This window comes from Malaclemys terrapin, chromosome 6 (assembly GCF_027887155.1).
Source record: "Malaclemys terrapin pileata isolate rMalTer1 chromosome 6, rMalTer1.hap1, whole genome shotgun sequence".
In the NCBI taxonomy this organism is placed as follows: Eukaryota; Metazoa; Chordata; order Testudines; family Emydidae; genus Malaclemys; species Malaclemys terrapin.
This window is the reverse complement of record NC_071510.1, coordinates 110,653,143-110,673,069: the sequence shown is the minus strand read 5'-3', so window position 1 is coordinate 110,673,069 and position 19,927 is coordinate 110,653,143. Positions and strand designations below refer to the sequence as shown.

The 19,927-nt window shown below is 41.2% G+C and overlaps 1 protein-coding gene across 2 annotated transcripts in view; it reads right to left on the bottom strand.

The window, feature by feature from the left end:
• ADAMTS12 (ADAM metallopeptidase with thrombospondin type 1 motif 12) overlaps positions 1-19,927 on the bottom strand; it is a 284,930-nt gene that overhangs the window by 123,057 nt on the left and 141,946 nt on the right. For both annotated transcript variants that reach the window (XM_054033253.1, XM_054033254.1), the window contains exons 5-9: positions 14,362-14,445; positions 12,529-12,653; positions 6,944-7,093; positions 4,879-5,022; positions 3,573-3,717 (exon numbers count right to left, since the gene is read on the bottom strand). In XM_054033253.1, the coding sequence (XP_053889228.1) occupies positions 3,573-3,717; positions 4,879-5,022; positions 6,944-7,093; positions 12,529-12,653; positions 14,362-14,445 (648 nt within the window). The remainder of the gene's footprint in view (positions 1-3,572; positions 3,718-4,878; positions 5,023-6,943; positions 7,094-12,528; positions 12,654-14,361; positions 14,446-19,927) is intronic.

Genomic DNA, 19,927 nt, shown 5'->3' with positions numbered 1-19,927 from the left:
TCTAGCGTTTTGGTTCAGCCTTTCATAGACATGGGGTCAGATTATCAAAACAGTTTAGCATCAACTATTGGGGACCAATTTTCAAGAAAGCTCAGTTCCTATTTTGGCACTTAAATAATGGCTAGATTTTCCAAAGGACTCAGCACTTATCCGTTATCATTGTGACAACAACGTGACAAGTACTTTTGAAAATCTGACCCAAAGGGCCTACCAGCCACATTCAAATATGAATTTGGATTCCAAAGTTTGGATCTTGAGTTTGGCCTATCTCTGTTTAAATCATTCACAAAGTGTTTGTTTCAAGTGAGTTGCTTGTTACTTATGTGTATTGTTTGTGGGCTCCTATTATGATCACATATTTAGAACACTGGGAAAGAAAGATGATGACAGAGAACTGCTCAAAGTATTCTAAAATCTTCACTCAAAGCATGGTACCCTGAGGCTATATTATTATTGCTCATTTAATTGATTTTAGGTGAAGCAAACATGTCAGTGGCTGCATTGAAGTTCCCTATTTATTATTCAATACTAGCATTGTTTAGAGCAGGGGTTCCCAACTGTGGGCCGTGGCCCAAAGATGGGCCGCAACAGTCCTGGGTGGTCTGCCAGCGCAACTGCATTTGCCAGAGAAGCTCTTAGTAAATCTTTAACTCCATGTGACTCATGTAATCGAAGTCAAAGCTATATAAATGTAGTGTTTTGAGCTGTTTATGTTGGATAGCGTATAGAAAAAGCTTTATTTTTTAAGAAACAAGCTACAATATGTCAAGTTTAATTCTTACGAGTAAAGTGGTGCATTTCACTGCAAGGTAACCTAGCAAAATACGCACAGTCCACCATTTATAACTGTAAAAAACGGCAAGCAGTATTTCAATCTGACATGGATCGATTTATTTTTCAGAAACGAGAAGGGTACACTGGTGAAGAAGATAATGAAAGTCCCAGACCAGCTACAGAAACACGAAATGAGCCAATCAAAAAAATAAAGAAAGTGGTAAGAAAATATGATAAAACATACTTGAAGTTTGGATTCTCCTTTATTGGATCATCTGAGTACCCGTTGCGTCAGTGTAGTATAAAATAACTGTTATTTTATATTTTTATTTACAATATTCAATTCTTTTCTAATTAATACAGATTAGGGTTGGGTCTTTACTTACACAGCTCAGAAATGCAGATTTTACATTAAAAAAATTGAAAATACAATATAGTGTTAAAAGCTGTACATCTATCGTGTTTTAAAGTCAACAAATAATAACACAATGTGTTTAACAATTTTGTTAACATTGTTGCTTTGCTTATTGTTCAGTTTTATACATTTATACATTGCGTTTTCTATGTCTGAATGCCACATTTTACTCTGAACATTTTTTTTGAAGTGCAGCTTTACTAAAACTGTTTGGTTTCAAAAATCTTGAAGCATATCTTTGAGTGCATATTGCTAGGAATTTCTATCATTACACATGGTTACATTAAAATGAAAAGGAAACCAAGCCTGTTTATTTACTGTGTTATAGATTATGTGTATGTAATCATTAAAATTAATAATTTTCCTACATATGTGTTAATAGTGGGCTATACTGCCAATTGCAGATGCACAGGTGGGCCTCAGGGAAAAAAAGTTTGGGAATCCCTATTTAGGGGGCAGTTGGGGAAACTACATTTTCTGAATGTAGTCGCAGAGTTAAAATCTGTTCTGGCTGAGTGGTTTTCTACCACTGTGTATGGAAAGTTTTGTTCTTTATCTATTATATATGGAGTATGTTTTGTTCTTTTTCAACTATGTGACGGGTACTCCGCCACTATATTTCATGTACTCAAGAAGAAATACACAGTTGATAAATGTACTTTTAGCTGTCATCCACTAGAATAGCCTGTTCGATTACTAGACTAGGGATTTAAGATGAGCACATCCTGCTGCTGGTAGTTACATTTTCACACTACGCAAAAATCCATAAATGTTATAACCAAATATTATCTTCCATTGAAAAAGTGAAGGATTTAGGCAGGAAACTCATTAGCTTTAATATAAGTTATCCACATAAATCTCTATGCATATGAATTTCCCCCCATCATTAATAATGCTAGGTTAAAAAAAGGATACTACACACACCAAAGAAGTAGCATTGTTCAATGGGCAAATATGGGAGTGACAGTCAGAAACTCATGGCTCTGAAACTGATACAGTGCATGACAAGTCATTTATTTATTATCAGCAGTGTGCGAGGCACTTTACACACATGTATGAAATCAGGGTCTCTGCCTTGCAGAGCTTCCAATCTAAATGACCTCTAACCTCAGAGGCAGGGCCAGCTCCAGGCACCAGGCAACCAAGCACATGCTTGGGGCAGCACCTGGTAAGGGGCGGCCAATCTTGGGGTGGAGGGGGGGGGCAGCGCGGCGAGGCATGGCATTCCACGGGGTGGGGACGCTCCGGCGGCGCGGCGCTCGGCGGGGGGTGCTTCAGCGGCGCTGCGCGCAGCGGGGGGGGCAGCACTGGGGGGGGGTTTCCGGCGGCGCTTGGCGAGGGGGCGGCACGGGGCGCTGGGGGGAGGAGTTCTGGCGGCGCAGCGCGCGGCGTTCGGCAGGGGGGCTCGGCGGGGCGGCGCTTTTTTTTGCTGCTTGGGGCAGCAAAAAAGTTAGAGCCGGCCCTGCTCAGAGGCTAAACACCAAATTCCAATCTCATTAAAATGGGAGTTTTGGAGATAAAGATTCAGTGACAAGGCATTCATAACCGCAGTTTCAAAGGTGCAGATCACCTGCAGCTCTCATTGCATTAAAGGGAGCTGTGGGTGCTCTACTTCTTGGAAAAATCTGCCCATTAATTTGTTTCAATTTCTTCCTCAGCATAATAGGGATACTATTTACCTACTTCACAGGCTGCTGAGTATAAACCTTGCTCAAAGTGATCATTTCACATAGAAAACCCTTGGCCAAATTCAGATAAATACAGCTGAGTGTAAGCAGACACATCTCTAATGGGAATTCACTAGAGCTGTAAACAGTGAGGTAAGTTACACATTGAGTGCAAGTTAGAAAGCGAGAGTTAAGTCAGGAGCAGCAAAAGCTTCCTAAAAGTGGGGGGAAGGCACAGATGCATGAACCATGGCCCCGCCCCCCCGCACTACACCTTTTCCCCTGAGGCCCTGCCCTTATGTCACCCCTCGTCCCTGAGCCTCGCCCTCACTCCTTCCCCCGAGGTTCTGCTCACCCTCTGCCTCTTTCCCCCAGCCCCAGCCCCCCGCTCACTCTTCTTCACAACCTCTCCCCATCACTCGCCCTTATGGCTGGTAAAAAGTGGTCTTTGGATGTCCTTGTTAATTTCATTTGATGCAAGCCTATATGAAAGGATAGTTTACTGGCATATTGGCACAGATTGAAGAGTCAAGGGTGTGTAAAATTGGGGGCAGCAAAAAAGTTAGAGCCGGCCCTGGCCATATTCATTTGAAACTGGAGAAGAATTTTAGGTAGGCAGAATATAATTTCCCCAAACTGGAATTTAGTCAGGTCACAATAAGAACTAAAAGCTTAAATTCTTGTTAGTAAAATAGATTAAAACAAATAGCACTTACATCCACCTCTTCACAGAAAGTAGCAGTGGGGCCGTACTGCAACTGGCATTGGTGATGTACATCATAGATAACTCCTGGGGCAATAAGTGGTGACTTTAAATCTTTCTTTTTGGGGATATCATCTAGACAGAATCCCCATCCTCGGCTAAAGGTGAAAATTGGAAATTTAAAAACCACACAAATGTGCTTTTAATTTTAATTTTTTTTCATAGTTCATCTTTACATTTCTAATCATTAATGGCACTTTCCCATGTGGTCTTTAGGAAACAACACTTCCAGATTCTAAGTCGGGCATGGGGAATTTAGCAAATAACTTCTTATTTCCAATAAAGTTTTAGGAACCTCAGATAAGAGCAAAGTACTTCAGAAAACCTGGGAGTACCTGCCATTCAGGAGCAGCCTGGGAATTAATATCTGGTATCTTTACCACCCCATGGCATATAGAAGGGGCCCTGAAGTCTGCAAAAGCAACAAGACTTGTGTGGTTCTCCTCTGTGGCGTATCATGATTCCTGTGACCTCAGCAGCTCTTTCCTTCTGCTGAATTATAAAGCAGGGCTCGGCAGTAGCTCTCCCCATTTCACCTTGCAGAGGAATTGAATGGAGGCAGAATGTAGTTTGTTAAATTGGAAATAGATTCAGTCATTGGAATGACTTCAGTGAAAGCTGCCACCACTCTCAACAGTGTTGAAAGTCAGATTAGAGGCGTCTGAAGTTGGGCACCCAAAATTTGAGGCTCCTCTAATAAGAGGTCACTTTTGAAAAATGTGAGCACAAGTGATTTTGTCCAAGGTGTCATAGGAAATCTGTGTCAGGCCCTCATACACCTTAAATTAATGGAGATATCCTATCTCCTAGAACTGGAAGGGACCTTGAAAGGTCATCAAGTCCAGCCCCCTGCCTTCACTAGCAGGACCAAGTACTGATTTTGCCCCAGATCCCTAAGTGCCCCCCTTAAGGATTGAACTCACAACCCTGGGTTTAGCAGGCCAATGCTCAAACCACTGAGCTATCCCTCCCGCAAGGTCATCTTTTCTCCCAGTAACCATGTGATAGCTGTAGGTTACACCAAGTTTTCAACTCAGATTGTTCAAATCTAAGTCCAATTTGAACATTGCATAAGTAACAATTCTTCCACTATCCACTGTATCGTACTTGGTCAGATTTGGGTGTGCCATGACATGGGAACCAACAACATACCTCCAGGATCCTCAAAGGAAAAAATAATTAAGAATTTCTCCTCAACTCTGTGTCACCTCACATAGCATTCCATTATTCCAGGTGGACATAGTATTGTAATCACTCACTCTAGGAAACGTGTGATGTATTCCTTGCTGCACGGGGACCAGGTGAGTGGAGAAGGATCATACTGTAGCTGCCGGGACATAATGTATGGATGTCTTCCAACAGGTTCACAGTCATTCTCTTTTCCATCATGCTGGATACCAAAACTAAAAGTAGTGTTACCAAGCACAAGAAATAGTCATTATAGCTGATAGTTACATAGCAACTTTCTTCCAAAGATCCCAAAGTGATCAGGAAAACATATAGGTATCACTTCATCCATGAGCTAAAAGTACAACAGAAGTCAAAACTCTTGTTGACTTCGGTGGGCATTAGATCAGGCACACAATGCACAGCAGTGCCCCCGGGCAGAAAGTAAAGAGTAAACTTCCCTAGTTGAAACTCGGGGAGAATTTTAGGGAGTCAAAACATAATTATCCAATCTGGCTTTTGCCAGGCCCCAGCGTTTACACCCAGTGCTTAATTTTTTAATGAAAGAGGTGTCAAGAATCAAGCAAGTAGGTGCTGGGAGTCAAGCAATATTTTTACTTTTATAACTGAGGCGGCAAGCCCAGAGGTGCCAGGGTTATGAACTGCCAAGCCTAGAGATGTCGGGGCTCAGCCCTGGCAAAAACTAAGCACTGTTTACACCCCGACTCTTGAAAAAGATTCCAGGGCAATTTTAATAATCATAGGTACTCATGCCTCATCCACACGGCAGTGCCCTTTAGTACCCTGCAGTGAAGTTAATTTGGTAATGATTCAGAGGGAAGGGTGCCACCTGAAGAATGCTCATACCACTTTCAGCAGCACCTTGTTTTTCAGGTCAAAACCCAGTTTAGACTATGAAATTGGTTGATACCACAGTACTGAGCAGTGTGGCTACAAGTTTGGGGTTTGCAGTGAGGGACTTTCAAAGACAGGACGGCAAGTGCTGGAAGTCTGGGACAATACTGAAAAGAAATCTCTCAAAAATTGCAGGCCAAATTTTGCTCTTGATTAGTGTGCTGTAAATCAAAATAACTCCATTCACTTCAGTATAGTTATATCTGACTCAGATCAGAATTTGACCCATTAATCTTCTCTTAATAATTTCTCTTGTTACAATACTCTTTCTTTCTTTCTTTCTTTCTTTCTTTCTTTCTTTCTTTCTTTCTTTCTTTCTTCCTTCCTTTCTTTCTAAAATAATTTTAAGGATGTCACTTTTTATTGATTTAGACAGAAGCATTGCTTCCCACATTGTCATATATTCATGAATGGATTGGTGAATTAGCCTCTAATCTCCTCCCCATCTCTCTCCCCAGTTAATAATACTGTGCATTGTAACAGACCTTCCCCACAGCAGGTCCTCCCCCAGCTGTTCATAATTCAGTCTTGTCTAACCTCTGCAAAGCTTTTGTCAATCCTTGTAAAAGATTTACTACTCAATAACTTTTAACAATAATAACCAAACACCCCACTGAAAGACCAACATGAAAAAATTGTCACTGTAGCTCAGTTTAGCACCACACAGGGCGGCTGTCCAAGGAATCAAAAAACCCCAATTACTTTAGACACGTTTATTTTTTGAAAACATCACTGTTACGTCATCCCAGTATTTCAAAAGCTTGGGTGGCTCTTTCCCTCTTCCACAACTTTGTTTTTTTCTTACTGATTTTTTGATTTATAGAAGCTGCTCCTCCTCACCCCATCTTTGGGGGTGTATGCAAAAATGAAGGTCAAAATCACTTAGGCAAAGCTGAAAATTTCTGCCTAAAATAACATGCACTGGGTACCAGAAATGACTATGACTGTCAGGAAGAGAGCTAGAGCTGGTCAGGAGGTTTCCATCTTGAATGATTTTTTGACAGAAAATGCAGTTTCTGCAAAACTGAAATTTTCCACATGATAATTTTGATTTGCCAATTTTGTTTCAATATTCCATTGTTATAACCAAAAAGAATCAAAGCGCTATGGCCTGTGCTATACCAAATGATCACAATGGTCCCTTTTGGCCTTGGAATCTATGAGGGAAATACAATTTTAAGATAAACATATCAAACACTGAATTAGACCTAGCTAGACTCCGCATTTTACATCCAACGATACCTGTGTCCAAGCTCATGTGCAATAGTGAATGCCAAAGGCAGCCCAGAATCTTCATTAATATTACAGCTCCGGTGAGGTTGGCACATACCAGACAGATGAGACAAACCTAAGGTTTCACAAGGACGATTCATGCCAGCACAGATGTCCTTTCTGTAAACACAGTGAAGACTTGTAGGTAAGAGTTTAAAACTGCATATAATGCTACTCACAATGGACAGTAAACCTCCATGTCATCATATATTTGTGGTCCATTTGAATTTTAAGCAAAAGACAGTATGTCTAACATTTATACCACTATGTAGGATTTATTATTTATTAGTAAATATTTATATTGTGGTCATGCCCAAATATCCCAGTCAGGATTGGGGCCCACTTGCGGCAGGCACTGTACCAATAAAGAAAAGAGACATCCCTGCACTGAAGGCCTCACAATCTCAGGACACAGACAAAAGGCAAGGGATGGGGATACAACAGACTTGCAAATGAATATGGTAAAAAATCGGCATTGCTTAATTAGTTACCTGGATTGCGGTTGTTTGGTTGCCTTTTAATTGGGGATACCACTAGGGGAGGAAGAGAGTAGGAAAAGGAAAGAAGGGGAAGAAAAAAAGCTGCAGTTTGTCATATGTGTAGCTATGCTCATCAGGCTGAGATTTGTAGAGCTCATTGCAGAGGCGATTCTTACGGAGGGATCTGAAGGAGAATAAAGTAGTGGTTGTTCAGATTTTATCAGAGAGTTTTTCCAAGGCAGGCAGCATCAGCCACAGCACGTTGGTGTTTGAGAGGCTGACTGGCGGTAGCCAAGGCAGGAAATGCTGGCAGAGTGAAAGTGAGGGTTGACGTCATTTTAAGTTGCTAGATCAGCTTGGCAGCAGGAAGCTAAATTATAAAGGGACTTGAAAGTAAAGACTTGATTGATCGGAAATTATACCATTTTTTCCAGGCAAGCAGTGTGCAAATCCTTGCTCTTGGCTCCAAAAATTCAGCTATTGTGGAGCAGAGTTCTCCATTTGATGCCGAGGAAAAGACAGAATGTGCACATCTGAGATTCAGAACAGTGAAGATAAATCTTCCTTCCCTGCTCATTTTCCACATCCTTGAGATCTTCTGCACCAATCAGTTTGTATAGAGTTCCTCCCGACTAACAGATGAAGACTGCATAACTAAGTCCTTTGATGATATTATCTCCCTCCCTTTATGGGTATGTCTACACTGGAGCTGGAAGGTGCAAATGATAGGAGAGGGTAGCCACTCTGAGTACAATTCCATCTGAGATTGTAGGTATGTACTTGGGCAGCTAGCCCCTCCCACCGCTCACACCAACATGGCTAAACTTCTGTTTTTAGCACACACAGCCTGATTAAGCCAGCATGAGTATATCTACTCCAACTGGAAATTATACCTTCCAGCTCCAGTTTAGGCACATCCTAATTGGAAGTGAGCATGGGACCATTATGAAGGGAGTATTATCCCAGTCTCCTCTTAGACAAGGACAATACCTTATTTTTTGCAATACGTGGTTAAAAATCCCTACCTTTTGGAAATGCAAGAGAGCATGATAACTGAATAATAAAGGTGCTGGGAATGCTCTATGGAATACTGTCTCTTGTAGCATCCAGGATCCACTTATCTGTTTACTCTAGGTCCATGCAATGAAGAAATCTTTAAATAATATAATATATGGAGATATACCTATCTCATAGAGCTGAAAGGTCATTGAGTCCAGCCCCCTGCCTTCACTAGCAGGACCAAGTACTGGTTTTGCCCCAGACCCCTAAGTGGCCCCCCTTAAGGATTGAACTTACAACCGTGGGTTTAGCAGGCCAATGCTCAAACCACTGAGCTATCCCCCCTGTGATGGTATGCTGTGCATGGCTCTGTGGATTTTCATGGTGGATTATTTGAAGTTTGAGTGGTTCATCCCTGGTAAAGCATCACAAGAAGAGTCATCTTCTAACACTGAACAGGGATTTTTATTAGAATAAGGTGAAAAGTGTGATCCCTAAATCACTCCACTGTAGGCTTTCTGCTTAGAATTTTCCCCAGGTCTCTTATTGCCTGGATTCCTGTTATAGCTTTTGGAAAAAAGTGTTCACAAAAACTAAATAATCTGCATAAGACAATTTCACCTGGAGCACAGCACAGGGCCCATAGGTGGTCGGCAATTGATGTGGTGTTACAGAGGCAGCAGCAAGCCACAGCAGGTGGCTGAACACCTTGTAGGCGTCTAAGATCTGCTCCATTTTTTTCTTTGTTCAGGCCCTGTTCTCAGCCAGCAGGGGATCACTGATGCTCCCTGGCTAGAGATAAACAACTGAGCTCGGTAAACCAGTAAACTCCTTAGCCAAAAGACTTAGTTATTCTATCTTCATCTATCTGGACTAGTACAAGAGATCAGAGAGAGAACAGAAAGGTTACTTCCCCAGTGCAGTAACTGTAGTTCCTTGAGCTATGGGTGCTGTGCTACCCACTCTCCTTCCCTTCTGCTTTGGAGTTTCCTTCTGAAGCTTGCAAGTGGGGAAGGAACTGAGGGAGGGTGGCCCATGCAGCCTGATATAGCCTCGGTGCAGAGTACGAGAGTATCAGCCGCACACGCACAGGCCGAATGGACACTGCTAATGAAAATCTCTGATCGAAGGCACGCGGAGCACATGCGCACTGGACGTGGAGCACCAATAGGGATGTGACTCAAAGAAGATATTTGTTTTTACTCTGAATATGAAGAGGAACAGTACTAACCCAGAGGATGCAGCCTACAATGGAGAGAATCAGCAAGTAATCACCTCTCAACCTGTGCAGTGTCCATGTGTGGCGTCCTCTGGGACAGGGCAGTTTTCATTCCCTAGGTTCCGTCCGGGGTGTGTGTGTGTGTGTGTGTGTGTGTGTGTGTGTGTGTGTGTGTGTGTGTGTGAGAGAGAGAGAGAGAGTTAGGATAGTATATAAAGCCAGTTTATTTTGGCAGATCTACCATTAACCGTTTTGGAGACATCTTCTTTTGTTCTAGTTTTTTGTATGTATTGATTCATTTCCTTCCTTATTCTGTGTGTCAGTTAGGAACTGTTACTTTGGGTATGTCTACACAGAAAAAAAAAAAAAAAAAAAAAAACAATCAAACAAAAAATCCAGTGGCAGCAAGTCTCAGAGTTCAGGTCAACTAACTCGGGCTTGTGCTGCAGGGCTAAAAATGGCAGCCTAGCCATTTGGGCTCAGGCTGAAGCTCGGGGTCTGTGACCCTTCCTCCTCACCAGGGTTCACAGCCCAGGCTCCAGCTTCAGCCCGAATGTCAATACTGCTATTTTTAGCCCCGCAACATGAGTCCCACGAGCCTGTATAGACGTATCCTTTTTTTTTTTTTTTTGATGGACTGATTAAGCGAAGGACGATTGTTTTTGCTCCTAAGCCAAATCCTTTCGTTTTGGTTGGTGGTCGGTGCAAGCTGACTGGAGCTTTAGTTTTCCTTTTGAAAGTTTTGCCTTGGTTTTATTGTGTGGTGCTTAGGGGCCAAATCAAATAAAATATATTAAGTAAATGAAGCAAGTAATGTGTTAGTAACACACACACACACACAATATATGTATATATATATAAAAACCTGCAAACGGCATCATAGATTGCTGATAATTATGGTAGTAGTCAAGACACTGCAATTACCATCACTTGCATCATTGTTATAAAAGTCACAGACAAGAGCGTACCGTAACTTTGTGACAAACAGCAATGTGCAGCATCAAAAACACTGAGTTTGGTTTTGGATGTATTGGAGAAAGGCTGGCAAAAAAAAAAGTTGTTTTTCAATAGACAAGGATACTTTCTTTCGTACAACTGGGAAACTAAGGCCCCAATCCTGCAAACACACCTGCACACATTTACCTTTAGACAGGCAAGCAGTCCCACTGAGTTTGCAGGATCAGGCCCTATGTGCTTTGAGAGGATGGACAGTCTTGTTTATAAGGCACTAGAACAGGACTCAAGAAACCTGGGGTCAGTTCCTTGCTCTGCCACAGACTTCCTGTGTGATCGTGGGCAAGTCCTTTACTGTCTCAGTGCTTCTGTTTCCCATCTGTGAGGGGTGAGTGGGGGAATACCTTTTTTCCCTCCTATCCTTTGTCTCCCTCGTTTCTTTAAACTGTGAGATCTTAGGGCAGGGACTGTTTTTCACTATTTGTGCAGTGTCTAGCACGATGAGGCCCAGATCTTGGGCTATCGGTGCTACTGTAATACAAATAAATCATAATGATAATATATCAAATTTACTAAAAATATTCATGGAAAGCAAATTTCAAAGCCACATGCCCAAATATATGTATCAACTGAATTTTTAAACCACATGTGAGAATTTATGCCAGAAGCATTTGTGTGCTTATCCAACTCAAACAATACCACAGGCCTTCTCTGACCAATTGCAACTAAGTAAAACAGCTCAAATAGTGAATACCCACAGGTAGCCAATTGAGAAATATGTTTTCATCTTTATGAACTGTGAAAACAAATTGTTGAATACTTTTGAACGACAAATATATTTGAGGCAATCATGATCTTCTGATGGATATTCAGCAATACAGAGAAAGAGACTAAATCTGTCAGACACAATAACTATTCTGTGAATTATCTGCACAGCGATAATGGCCCATTGGAAATGTCTGCTTACTCCTCTTTCTATACATAGTGTCTGAGACCCAGAAATATGAATGAAAAGATATTATCAAGACATTTTTGCATGTTTACAACCATTTAGCTAGAAGTCTGAATGTGAACTGTATGACTTTAACAACAAGATAATCCGCTATTGTGAAGTGCAGTTATTTGTTATTGTAGGGTTTTGTAATTAGGGGGCTGCTGATCTACAGGCTGGGCTTTTGGCCCTATTATTTTTTCCGTGAGAAAATAATTGATTGAAGCCATAAACAAAGAGATGGGCCCAAACTGAATACTAACCTCAGCCTTCCCAACCATTGAAGTTTGAGGATGTTTACATTTGGAGCTAATTACATATTAGATTAGATTAGGGGGGAGGGATAGCTCAGTGGTTTGAGCAGTGGCCTCCTAAACTGAGGATTGTGAGTTCAATCCTTGAGGGGGCCATTTAGGGATCTGGGGCAAAAACAGTACTTGGCCCTGGTAGGGAGCTAGACTCCATGACCTTTCAAGGTCCATTCTAGGAGATAGGATATCTCCATATTTAAAAAAAAAACAAAAAAAGTTTCCTGGCTGTGACTCATGGTTAATAAAACAGATACAAATAAAACATAATATAGGCTTTGCAAACAGATGTAAGCAACCCTCTACAAGGTACAGTGGGTCAGTTTTGGCACCTTCCAGCCTTAACAGTGTGCTTTTATATAACAGCTCAAAATTCAACCTGTACTAGCAGCTGATATACTCATCAAAGAAAGTTATTTTTGTATTAAAACTGTCCTTCAGAAATGACATGTTTTCATCAGGAACAACAGTATATGGGGAAGTGTCTGTGTTGGTGGGGGGGAGGGGTGACTAAAGGAGCCTATTAGCCTATAAACATGTTCTCAGTGAAAGAAATATGAATAAAAATAATATTTGGCAGCTCCTCTCCAGGGTTGTGACCATACCTAGTTAAAAGTACAGCTACATCGTGATGTATTGGGTTGACATCATTTTTGGGATTGATGCTTTTCTGCCATTTGCAGAAGCTGGCTAATGTCTTGTCTGCATGATGAACTATTTTCAAGCCTCGCTAAAGAAAAAAAGAAGAAAATATTATTATAAAGACTGCATTATATTGCCAGAGCACAGCAGCAACATTAATTATCAGGCTCACTAAAGTCATTGACTGTTTATGCTTTTGCCCAAAGCTAGAAACATCATTAGGAGCAATGACAGTTATTTGTGTAATATCCCAAGTATTAAGTTAAAACTTTGTCATTTTTGCAGCTAGTGTAACTAGAGAAAAAGTATATCAAAGGAGGAAATTAGCATTTTTGGGAAGAAGCCTTCATAAAATGAAACTAACAACTGCATTTTTCAAACAACAATATTTTATTTTCCTCTTGGAAGCTAGTATTCTTCCTAACATAAAGAAGATTAAAATTAATTTGCAAGTAACTTGGAGAAAGCTACCTTCCATCATGTTTATCACCTTTAATGCAACATGAACAATCTCATGATGAGGTAACATTTTATGCTTTCATGGGTACATTTCCTTCACTCCATTTTTTTAAAAGCTGAAAAAGATGGACAACAGTCATCTTATGATCAGAGAGAACAAACACAAGTTGAAGAAGAAAAAACATTTTGCAGTGCAAAATAAGCGCTACCAAAAACATATTTCCCTCTTCTGTGGTTTTGCCACTTACTCTGCCTCACTCCTAGTATATTATTATTTAGGGTAAAGTTTTCCAAAGCACTGAAGTGCCGTAAGCAGCTACGTCCCTTTTTCAAAGGTGCATTAGGCACTTAGGGGCCCAAGTCTCATTGAAAGTCAATAAGTACTTAAACTCCTAAGTGTTTAAAATCAGTTTTGAAAATGGGCTTAGGTGCTTTTGAAAATTTTACCCTTGATAACCTTACCCATAGCTGGATAAATTAGGCTCCTATTTTACAAATTATTTTCACCTGTGCAGGCACTTGCTCTCATGTGGAGACCAATTAACTTCAACAGCCCAGGCGTCCACCTGGTTTAGGATTAGGACCTTTGATCATAAATCCCTTTGGACAGAGACCTTATTTTAAGGCTATCTCCACAGAAGGCCTTGCACAATTATGGTGCTATGAAAATAACCATTAAGCTATAATAATCAGCATTCATTTAGGGGGCGGTTACAGCATTTATGAGACATGGAACATGCAATCACCTACGTGTGGTTGTTCACAACAATGAACATTTTATCAGTCACTGTTTCTCTGAGTTTTGAAAAGGAGCTTATGGGAAAAATAACCTGTCTTGCAGGCGTACAATAGTAGATCTGCTTCTTCAGAGAGCTCCACAGGCAGCTGCTCTGTGCTTTATGAATATGTTATGTGATTAGACTGTGGATGGTTCATTTGAGCATCCTGTACGTTTGAATCTCGGCTCCACAGCAAGCCTCCTCAGTCTTTGAAAGTCCTCTTTTGGTGCCGAAGAGTTTCCCTCCACACACAATCATCCTAATATTTGAACATTTTAACTGAATTTCCTTTTGGGAGTTTATGCACAAACACCTGTAGTTATGAGCTAAACAATGTGCCATTTACAGCAGCAGTTAGCTTTGAAACAGCTGTGCCAGAGTCAATAGATTAACAGAGGAATGAACAAAACATTTTAAACAAGCAACCCTCTTCCCACACACAGTGGATGCATTCATCACGCTCTTTAGTGTTAATCTAAATACCCTACCAAAATCTCTCTTCAGTGCACTGCATGCCCAACTTTCTTCATTGCAATCTTGGGGGAAACAAAATCTCACCTCTTCCTCTTCAAGAAGAATAAGGCGGACGAGCACGATGTGGATTGCATTGCCAATGCTTGGATCATGGAACAATCCTGTGACCTGTGTCAGAGCCAGGAGGTCTGAAATTAATTGATTCCTCTACAGCAAGACAGAACTTTAGAGAGGAAATATGCAGGTTATTTCAAGCAGACTGCCCTCTTTGTTTTTTTCCCCTCCTACATATTATTGACAGAAGGTTCACTTCACATTCTGAAATGTAATAACCGTGATGAACTACTGCAGAGGGCTGCCCAGTCAAATGAATAAAAATTCAGCAATTAACAGACGTTATTAAAATGTTATGCAGCAAAATTTACAATCCATTAAAAAAATTATTTTAAGTTCATTTTTCTCATTTAGGGTCCAATCCACTATTGTACTCCCTGTGTAGTCGTTTACATCAGTGCAAGATAGGTGTAAAACACTGCCAGTGCACAATGGTAGCATTTTACATCCACTTTGTACTGGTGTGAATGACTATCAAAGGTTCAGGGCAACAGCAAATGAGGCATTTATTGTTGAGTTCTGTAGAAAGGATTTGGCTGGCCAAAGGAAAAAGAGGAAGTCAATACTAGGCAAATAGAAGGGAGTTGAAAAATATATACAGTGGTATCATCAGCATAAAAGTGGAAGCTAAGGGTTTGTCTTCACTACTGGCTAAATCAGCACTGCTGCGATCGATGCAGTGGGGATTGATTTAGTGGGCCTAGTGAAGACAGGATAAATCAAAGGCAGAGTACTCTCCTATCCACTTCAGTACTCCACCTTCTCAAGAGGCGGGAGAGTGGTGTAGACACTGCTGTAAAATCGATCTAAGTTACTTTGACTTAATTTACATAACTTACATAACTTAACTAGCATAACTTAGATCGCTTTACCTCATTAGTGTAGAGCAGACCTGAGACTAAAGGTAAGATGACAGATGGAGCAGTTAGACTAAAAAATAACAAAGGGCCCAGCATTGAACTCCGAGTCCTCATGCCCCAAATGATGGTGTCAGTGTGTGTGCGATTAGACAGGCTGCTTCTCAAGAGCATTACTAGTAAAAGGAAGAGATGGGGGGGGCAGCAGGAACAAAGCTGACACTTAAGCCTGGTCTATATCTAAAATTTAGGTTGACCTCGCTATGCCACTCAGGGGTCCTGAGCACCATAGTTAGATTGACCTAAGCCCCAGCATAGATGTGGCTAAATCAAAGGAGGAATTCTTCTGTCAACCAAGCTACCGCTGGTTGGGGAGACGGATTATCTACATAGATAGGAAAACCATTCCATCAATCTAGGAGGTGTACACATTATGGCTGCAGTGCTGTAGTGGCTGTAGTATATGCCCTTAGTCACAATCTGCCAGAGGAAGTCATTTCCCTCCTCAGCTGGGAAGGGTTGCATCTGTTGTTTGAAATGAGCTTCATTGTGAGTACAAAAATTGATCAGTTACATTGTGCTCTGTAAACAGTTAGTCCAAGACAATACAGTATTGATGGCTACAATGAAAGACAATTTCAAGACTTCTGTGTGAATCCATTGCAGATGTGTCCCATTAGTGCAAATTATATAAACAAAAACCTAGGAGACATCTGAATTGCATTAGCTGAATACTGTAGGATGGAAAAAAAAATATTGTGCTGGCTCTTAATTCTTCAGAAATCTCTCAACTGAAAGATAATTGTTTAAGTATTTTGCACTCATTAGCAGCTGTTCCTAGTGGGGGATGGTTAGTCTAAGTCTCAGTCACACAAAGGAATATTGAAATATTATGTACTTATGGTTTTTTTCAGTGCATGTCAGATTTTTTCTGGGGCTATTAATACAGTTCAGAACATAAATATTCGTGAAACAAAGGATTTTACATAAGAACATAAGAATGGCCATACTGGGTTAGACCAAAGGTCCATCTAGCCAAGTATCCTGTCTTCTGACAGTGACCAATGCCAGGTGCCCCAGAGGGAATGGTAATCAAAACAGGTAATCATCAAGTGATCCATCCCCTGTCGCCCACTCCCAGCTTCTGGCAAACAGAGGCTAAGGACACATCCCTGTCCATCCTGGCTAATAGCCATTGATAGACCTCTCTTTTTTTTAACCCTGTTATAGTCTTGGCCTTCACAGCATCCTCTGGCAAGGAGTTCCACAGGTTGACTATGCATTGTTTGAAAAAATACTTCCTTTTGTTTGTTTTAAACCTGCTGCCTATTAATTTCATTTGGTGATCCCTAGTTATGTTATGAGAATGTGTAAATAACACTCCCTTATTTACTTTCTCCACACCAGTCATGATTTTATAGACCTCTATCATATCCCCCCCTTAGTCATCTCTTTTCCAAGCTGAAAAGTCCCAGTCTTATTAATCTCTCCTCATATGGCAGCTGTACCATACCCCTAATCATTTTTGTTGCCCTTTTCTGAACCTTTTCAATTCCAATATATCTTTTTTGAGATGGGGTGACCACATCTGCACGCAATATTCAAGATGTGGGTGTACCATGGCTATATATAGACACAATATGATATTTTCTGTCTTATTATCTATCCCTTTATTAATGATTCCCAACATTCTGTTCACTTTTTTGACTGCCACTGCACATTGAATGGATGTTTTCAGAGAACTATCCACAATGACTCCAAGATCTCTTTCGTGAGTGGTAACAGCCACATTAGACAACATCATTTTATATGTATAGTTAGGATTATGTTTTCCAATGTGCATTGCTTTGCATTTATCAACACTGAATTTCATCTGCCATTTTGTTGCCCAGTCACACTGTTTTGAGAGATCCTTTTATAGCTCTTTGCAGTCTGCCTGGGACTTAACTATCTTGAGCAATTTTGTATCATCTGCACATTTTGCCACCTCACTGTTTACCCCTTTTCCCAGATCATTTATGAATGTATTGAATAGGACTGGGCCCAGTACAGAACCCTGGGGGACACCAGTATTTACCTCTCTCCATTCTGAAAACTGGCCATTTATTCCTACCCTTTGTTTCCTATCTTTTAACTAGTTACCAATCCATGAGAGGACCTTCCCTCTTATCCCATGACAGCTTACTTTGCTTAAGAGCCTTCGGTGAGGGACCTTGTCAAAGGCTTTCTGAAAATCTAAGTACACTATATCCACTGGATCCCTCTTGTCCACATGCTTGTTGACCCCCTCAAAGGATTCTAGTAGATTGGTGAGGCATGATTTCCCTTTAGAAAAACCTTGTTGACTCTTCCCCAACAAATTATGTTCATCTATGTGTCTGACAATTTTGTTCTTTACTATACTGTAGTTTCAACCCGGTACCGAAGTCAGGCTTACTGGCCTGTAATCGCTATGATCACCTCTGAAGCCCTTTTTAAAAATTGGTATCACATTAGCTATCCTCCAGTCATTTGGTACAGGAGCTGATTTAAATGATAGGTTACAGACTACAGTTAGTAGTTCTGCAATTTCACATTTGAGTTCCTTCAGAACTCTTGGGTGAATACCATTTGATCCTGATGACTTATTACTGTTCAATTTATCAATTTGTTCCAAAACTTCCTCTGACCCCTCAATCTGGGACAGTTCCTCAGATTTGTCACCTAAAAAGAATGGCTCAGGTTTGGGAATCTCCCTCACATCCTCAGCCGTGAAGACCGATGCAAAGAATTCATTTAGTTTCTCTGCAATGGCCTTTTTTGGCCTTCCTAATTATATTTTTACCCTTTATTTGCCAGAGTTTATGATCCTTTCTATTTTCCTCACTAGGATTTAACTTCCACTTTTTAAAGGATGCCTTTTTGCCTCTCACTGCTTCTTTTACTTTGTTGTTTAGCCACAGTGGCACTTTTTTGGTTCTTTTACTACGTCCTACGTGCCGACTCCAGGGGTGCTCCAGCAAAAAAATTGTGGGTGCTGAGCACCCACTGGCAGTCCCTCTACCAGAACCTATCCCTTCCTGCAGCGCCGCCTGCCCGCCAGCGGGCCCCACCGATCAGCACCTCCCCCTCCCTCCCAGTGCCTAAAACCTGCCACGGATCAGCTGTTTGGCAGCATCAGGACAGGAGGCGCTGGCAGGGGGAGCGAGGGCATAGTGTGCTCGGGGGAAGGGGTGGGACTGGGTGGGAAAGGGGTGGCGCGGAGGTGAGAAGAAGCAGGGCGGGGGTGGGGCCTTAGGGGAAAGAGGTGGAGTGGGGGCGGGGCCAGAGCAGAGCCGGGAAGAGCACCCCCCCACAGATTAGAAACTCACGCCTATGTACTATGTTTTTTTAAATTTGGGGGTATACATTTAGGATGAGCCTCTATTATGGTGTCTTTAAAAAGTTTCCATGCAGCTTTCAGGGATTTCACTTTTCGCGCTGTTTAACTAACCTCATTTTTGTGTAGTTCCCCTTTCTGAAATTAAATGCTATAGTGTTCGGCTGCTGTGGTGTTTTCCCCACCACAGGGATGTTAAATTTAATTATATTATGGTCACTATTACCAAGTGATAAGCTATATTCACCTTTTGGACCAAATCCTGTGCTCCATTTAGGACTAAATCAAGAATGGCCTCTCCTCTTGTGGGTTCCAGGACTAGCTATTCCAAGAAGCAGTCATTTAAGGTGTCAAGAAACTTTATCTCTGCATCCCATCCTGAGGTGACATGTACCCAGTCAATATGGGGATAGTTGAAATCCCCCATTATTATTGAGTTTTTTACTTTAATCTCTCTAATCTCCCTGAGCATTTCACAGTCACTATCACCATCCTGGTCAGGTGGTCAGTAATATATCCCTACTGCTATATTCTTATTGTTAGAGCATGGAATTACTATCCATAGAGATTCTATGGTACACTTTGGTTCATTTAAGATTTTTACTTCATTTGATTCTACGCTTTCTTTCACATATAGTGCCAATCCCCCACCAGCACAACCTGTTCTGTCCTTCCAATTTTGAAGGGGAGAAGGGGATGAAGACAAGATTTGATCATTTCTTTAAAGTATTATTGTAACTAGAAATCAAAACCACAGCTCTATCACCCCAGCTTTGAGGGAATCCAGAATCAAACCCCAGATCCAGATTTTGCAACTGGCTGCTATTGCTATAATGAACCAAACCAAAATGTTGGATCTAAATAACTCTGAAATCTGGATCTGATCTGACTTTTGAGACCCAGTCCAGCTTTAGCTTCCTCCCAAACTCCTTTTTCTAACAATAATTAAGGTTCCCATTGACTTTGATGAGAGCAGGACATGAACATCTGATGACAGAATCTGAAATGGGGAAGCATGCTCATTAAGAACTGAAATGAAAATATAGGTTTCAGACATAGACCTGGTCTATGATAGAAAATTAGATCAGTTTAATTACATCAGTCGGGGCTGTGAAAAATCCACACCCTGGAGCCGCATTATTAAGCCAAACTAAATCCTCATGTAGACAGCGCTAGGCTGACAGAAGAATTCTTCTGGTGATCTATCTACCACTTCTTGTGGAGGTGGATTACCTTCGCCAATGGGAGAACCCTTCCCATTGGTGTAGGTAGTGTCTACACTGAATGCTACAGTGGAGCAGCTGTGCCGCTGAAGCATTTT